The 6,672-nt window shown below is 59.5% G+C and overlaps 1 protein-coding gene across 1 annotated transcript in view; it reads left to right on the top strand.

Annotated features, from left to right (window-relative positions):
* The first annotated feature begins 1,113 nt into the window (after positions 1-1,113).
* Positions 1,114-6,672, top strand: part of TLCD4 (TLC domain containing 4) — a 45,688-nt gene continuing 40,129 nt past the window's right edge. The window contains exon 1 of the mRNA XM_069967730.1: positions 1,114-1,326. Within this exon, the coding sequence (XP_069823831.1) occupies positions 1,306-1,326 (21 nt within the window). The 5' untranslated portion in view covers positions 1,114-1,305. The remainder of the gene's footprint in view (positions 1,327-6,672) is intronic.

Genomic DNA, 6,672 nt, shown 5'->3' with positions numbered 1-6,672 from the left:
ATCTGGAGTAGAGGCCGGGGACTACACCCCAGTTACCTGACATCTGTAGTAGAGGCCGGGGACTACACCCCAGTTACCTGACATCTGTAGTAGAGGCCGGGGACTACACCCCAGTTACCTGACATCTGTAGTAGAGGCCGGGGGCTACACCCCAGTTACCTGACATCTGTAGTAGAGGCTACACCCCAGATACCTGACATCTGTAGTAGAGGCTACACCCCAGTTACCTGACATCTGTAGTAGAGGCCGGGGACTACACCCCAGTTACCTGACATCTGTAGTAGAGGCCGGGGACTACACCCCAGTTACCTGACATCTGTAGTAGAGGCCGGGGACTACACCCCAGTTACCTGACATCTGTAGTAGAGGCCGGGGACTACACCCCAGTTACCTGACACCTGTAGTAGAGGCCGGGGACTACACCCCAGTTACCTGACACCTGTAGTAGAGGCCGGGGACTACACCCCAGTTACCTGACATCTGTAGTAGAGGCCGGGGACTACACCCCATCATGGTAGGGATTATAGGGATCTAGTGATGTTAGGTAGAGGGATAAGCGGTCAGACTGGCAGCGCTGCCTGTCACTGCACTGACCACCAGCTGTTGCTGTACTGTCGGAGCAGAGATCTCTTTAACCCTTTCAGCGCTGAATATTTCCAGCCTGGTGATAGATCCATGGAACCTCGTGTGTCTGATGGTTGTTTGTATTGTCACTTATAGGGGGAACCATCGTTTATTCCTATTGATAGAAGCATCTGCAGCTCCTGGGGGTCCCTGATAGGGGGCGTTACAGATTCTTTCTATGAACGGCCGGGCTGGCAACAAATGGTGGCACAGAGGCTGGTGCAGACACCACATGCCATCCTCTGCCTCCACATAGCAGCAGCATCCTCCTCTCCATCCAGACCTCCTCCTCCTCCTCCTCTCCATCCAGACCTCTTCCTCCTCTCCATCCAGACCTCCTCCTCCTCCTCCTCTCCATCCTCCTCTCCATCCAGACCTCCTCCTCCTCTCCATCCAGACCTCCCCCTCCCCTCCATCCTCCCCTCCTCTCAATCCTCCCCTCCTCTCCATCCAGCCCTCCTCTCCATCCTCCCCTCCATCCAGCCCTCCTTACTGCCTCCTCCTCCTCCTGAGGCCGGGGAGGGGGCACAGCGCTCACATACAGCAGTGTCTGGGATCACAGCTCCTGCCATCGCCTGGATGTTCAGCTCTTGAGCCTGTAGAGCAGTGAATGCAGCAGCCAGCATGGTGACCCTGCAGCCAGGACAGCAATGAGCCCCCAGCCGCCCAGCACTGACCTGCATGGAGGACCCCCACCCACAGGTACAGCTCTGCCTGCAGCCCGGCCTGCGCTGCTGCTGGATGGAATGGATGGAGCTGGCACTATAGCTGCTTCCTCCATTTATTCCATCACTTATCATCATTCCCCATGATACGGCTATGGGGGGCATCACTACCGACCCACTGTGATACGGCTATGGGGGGCATCACTACCGGCCCACTGTGATACGGCTATAGGGGGCATCACCATCGGCCCACTGTGATACGGCTATGGGGGGCATCACTACCGGCCCACTGTGATACGGCTATGGGGGGCATCACTACCGACCCACTGTGATACGGCTATGGGGGGCATCACTACCGACCCACTGTGATACGGCTATGGGGGGCATCACTACCGACCCACTGTGATACTGCTATAGGGGGCATCACTACCGGCCCACTGTGATACGGCTATGGGGGGCATCACCATCGGCCCACTGTGATACGGCTATGGGGGGCATCACTACCGGCCCACTGTGATACGGCTATAGGGGGCATCACCATCGGCCCACTGTGATACGGCTATGGGGGGCATCACTACCGGCCCACTGTGATACTGCTATAGGGGGCATCACTACCGGCCCACTGTGATACGGCTATGGGGGGGAGCATCACTACCGGCCCACTGTGATACGGCTATGGGGGGGGGCATCACTACCGGCCCACTGTGATACGGCTATGGGGGGCATCACTACCGGCCCACTGTGATACGGCTATGGGGGGGGCATCACTACCGGCCCACTGTGATACGGCTATAGGGGGCATCACTACCGACCCACTGTGATACGGCTATGGGGGGCATCACTACCGGCCCACTGTGATACGGCTATAGGGGGCATCACCATCGGCCCACTGTGATACGGCTATAGGGGGCATCACTACCGGCCCACTGTGATACGGCTATGGGGGGGGGGGGGGGCATCACCACCGGCCCACTGTGATACGGCTATGGGGGGCATCACTACCGACCCACTGTGATACGGCTATGGGGGGCATCACTACCGACCCACTGTGATACGGCTATGGGGGGCATCACTACCGACCCACTGTGATACTGCTATAGGGGGCATCACTACCGGCCCACTGTGATACGGCTATGGGGGGCATCACCACCGGCCCACTGTGATACGGCTATGGGGGGCATCACCACCGGCCCACTGTGATACGGCTATGGGGGGCATCACCACCGGCCCACTGTGATACGGCTATGGGGGGCATCACTACCGGCCCACTGTGATACTGCTATAGGGGGCATCACTACCGGCCCACTGTGATACGGCTATGGGGGGGAGCATCACTACCGGCCCACTGTGATACGGCTATGGGGGGGGGCATCACTACCGGCCCACTGTGATACGGCTATGGGGGGCATCACTACCGGCCCACTGTGATACGGCTATGGGGGGGAGCATCACTACCGGCCCACTGTGATACGGCTATGGGGGGCATCACTACCGGCCCACTGTGATACGGCTATGGGGGGGAGCATCACTACCGGCCCACTGTGATACGGCTATGGGGGGGGGGGGCATCACCATCGGCCCACTGTGATACGGCTATGGGGGGCATCACTACCGGCCCACTGTGATACGGCTATGGGGGGCATCACTACCGGCCCACTGTGATACGGCTATGGGGGGGGCATCACTACCGGCCCACTGCCATACGGCTATGGGGGGGCATCACTACCGGCCCACTGTGATACGGCTATAGGGGGCATCACTACCGGCCCACTGTGATACGGCTATGGGGGGCATCACTACCGGCCCACTGTGATACGGCTATGGGGGGCATCACTACCGGTCCACTGTTATACGGCTATGGGGGGGGCATCACTACCGGCCCACTGTGATACGGCTATGGGGGGGGCATCACTACCGGCCCACTGTGATACGGCTATGGGGGGCATCACTACCGGCCCACTGTGATACGGCTATGGGGGGGGCATCACTACCGGCCCACTGTGATACGGCTATGGGGGGCATCACTACCGGCCCACTGTGATACTGCTATGGGGGGCATCACTACCGGCCCACTGTTATACGGCTATGGGGGGCATCACCACCGGCCCACTGTGATACGGCTATGGGGGGCATCACCATCGGCCCACTGTGATACGGCTATAGGGGGCATCACCATCGGCCCACTGTGATACGGCTATAGGGGGCATCACCATCGGCCCACTGTGATACGGCTATAGGGGGCATCACCATCGGCCCACTGTGATACGGCTATAGGGGGCATCACCATCGGCCCACTGTGATACGGCTATGGGGGGCATCACTACCGGCCCACTGTTATACGGCTATGGGGGGCATCACCACCGGCCCACTGTGATACTGCTATGGGGGGCATCACCACCGGCCCACTGTGATACGGCTATGGGGGGCATCACTACCGGCCCACTGTGATACGGCTATGGGGGGCATCACTACCGGCCCACTGTGATACGGCTATGGGGGGCATCACTACCGGCCCACTGTGATACGGCTATAGGGGCCATCACTACCAGCCCACTGTGATACTGCTATGGGGGGGGGGGGGCATCACCACCGGCCCACTGTGATACGGCTATGGGGGGCATCACCACCGGCCCACTGTGATACTGCTATAGGGGGCATCACTACCGGCCCACTGTGATACGGCTATGGGGGGGCATCACCATCGGCCCACTGTGATACGGCTATGGGGGCATCACTACCGGCCCACTGTGATACGGCTATGGGGGGCATCACTACCGGCCCACTGTGATACGGCTATGGGGGGCATCACCATCGGCCCACTGTGATACGGCTATAGGGGGCATCACTACCGGCCCACTGTGATACGGCTATGGGGGGGCATCACCATCGGCCCACTGTGATACTGCTATGGGGGGCATCACTACCGGCCCACTGTGATACGGCTATGGGGGGGCATCACCATCGGCCCACTGTGATACGGCTATGGGGGGGGGCATCACTACCGGCCCACTGTGATACGGCTATGGGGGGCATCACTACCGGCCCACTGTTATACGGCTATGGGGGGCCTCACTACCGGCCCACTGTGATACTGCTATGGGGGGGCATCACCATCGGCCCACTGTGATACGGCTATGGGGGGGCATCACCATCGGCCCACTGTGATACGGCTATGGGGGGGGGGGCATCACCACCGGCCCACTTTGATACGGCTATGGGGGGCATCACTACCGGCCCACTGTGATACGGCTATGGGGGGCATCACTACCGGCCCACTGTGATACGGCTATGGGGGTCATCACTACCGGCCCACTGTTATACGGCTACGGGGGGCATCACTACCGGCCCACTGTGATACGGCTATGGGGGCATCACTACCGGCCCACTGTTATACGGCTATGGGGGGCATCACTACCGGCCCACTGTGATACGGCTATGGGGGTCATCACTACCGGCCCACTGTTATACGGCTACGGGGGGGAGCATCACTACCGGCCCACTGTGATACGGCTATGGGGGCATCACTACCGGCCCACTGTTATACGGCTATGGGGGGCATCACCACCGGCCCACTTTGATACGGCTATGGGGGGCATCACTACCGGCCCACTGTGATACGGCTATGGGGGCATCACTACCGGCCCACTGTGATACGGCTATGGGGGCATCACTACCGGCCCACTGTTATACGGCTATGGGGGGCCTCACTACCGGCCCACTGTTATACGGCTATGGGGGGCATCACTACCGGCCCACTGTGATACGGCTATGGGGGCATCACTACCGGCCCACTGTTATACGGCTATGGGGGGCCTCACTACCGGCCCACTGTGATACTGCTATAGGGGGCATCACTACCGGCCCACTGTGATACGGCTATGGGGGGCATCACTACCGGCCCACTGTTATACGGCTATGGGGGGCATCACTACCGGCCCACTGTTATACGGCTATGGGGGGCATCACCACCGGCCCACTGTTATACGGCTATGGGGGGCATCACCACCGGCCCACTGTTATACGGCTATGGGGGGCATCACCACCGGCCCACTGTTATACGGCTATGGGGGGCCTCACTACCGGCCCACTGTGATACGGCTATGGGGGGCATCACTACCGGCCCACTGTGATACCGCTATGGGGGGGGGCATCACCACCGGCCCACTGTGATACGGCTATGGGGGGCATCACTACCGGCCCACTGTGATACGGCTACGGGGGGGAGCATCACTACCGGCCCACTGTGATACGGCTATGGGGGGCCTCACTACCGGCCCACTGTTATACGGCTATGGGGGGCCTCACTACCGGCCCACTGTGATACGGCTATGGGGGGCATCACTACCGGCCCACTGTGATACGGCTATGGGGGGGGCATCACTACCGGCCCACTGTGATACGGCTATGGGGGGCATCACTACCGGCCCACTGTGATACTGCTCTATAATGAGGTGTGCTGTGGCTGTTGCTGTGTGGTGTGGCTGTTTCAGTGTAGCATGGTGTGGCTGTTGCCGTGTGGTGTAGGTGGTGCTGCACGGTGTCGCTGGTGTTGTGTGGCATGGTAAGGCTGGTGCAGTGTGTCTGTTGCAGTGAAGCATAGTGTGGCTGGTGCTGCACGTTGTCGCTGGTGTGCAGCATGGTAAGGCTGTTTCAGTGTAGCATGGTGTGGCTGTTGCTGTGTGGTGTAGCTGTTGCAGTGTAGCATGGTGTGGCTGTTGCTGTGTGGTGTAGCTGTTGCAGTGTAGCATGGTGTGGCTGTTGCTGTGTGGTGTAGCTGTTGCAGTGTAGCATGGTGTGGCTGTTGCTGTGTGGTGTAGCTGTTGCAGTGTAGCATGGTGTGGCTGTTGCTGTGTGGTGTAGCTGTTGCAGTGTAGCATGGTGTGGCTGTTGCTGTGTGGTGTAGCTGTTGCAGTGTAGCATGGTGTGGCTGTTGCTGTGTGGTGTAGCTGTTGCAGTGTAGCATTGTGTGGCTGTTGCTGTGTGGTGTAGCTGTTGCAGTGTAGCATGGTGTGGCTGTTGCTGTGTGGTGTAGCTGTTGCAGTGCAGCATGGTGTGGCTGTTGCTGTGTGGTGTAGCTGTTGCAGTGTAGCATGGTGTGGCTGTTGCTGTGTGGTGTAGCTGTTGCAGTGTAGCATGGTGTGGCTGTTGCCGTGTGGTGTAGGTGGTGCTGCACGGTGTCGCTGGTGTTGTGCGGCATGGTAAGGCTGGTGCAGTGTGGTGTGATGTAGCTAGGAGCAGATTAAATGTACCCCGGCTCCCTTTAGTGCAAACACACACTGACGTGGGGCCCTATGGTGAAAGGGGACATAATTGAGGGGCTTTACTGGAATGCAGAGAGGCACAAAGGAATACCAGTACCAGTATACAAGGGGCAAATATTAAT

The sequence above is a fragment of the Dendropsophus ebraccatus genome, chromosome 4, assembly GCF_027789765.1.
Source record: "Dendropsophus ebraccatus isolate aDenEbr1 chromosome 4, aDenEbr1.pat, whole genome shotgun sequence".
Lineage (NCBI taxonomy): Eukaryota > Metazoa > Chordata > Amphibia > Anura > Hylidae > Dendropsophus > Dendropsophus ebraccatus.
The sequence above is the reverse complement of the archived record's forward strand: the minus strand, read 5'-3'. Positions and strand labels throughout refer to the sequence as shown.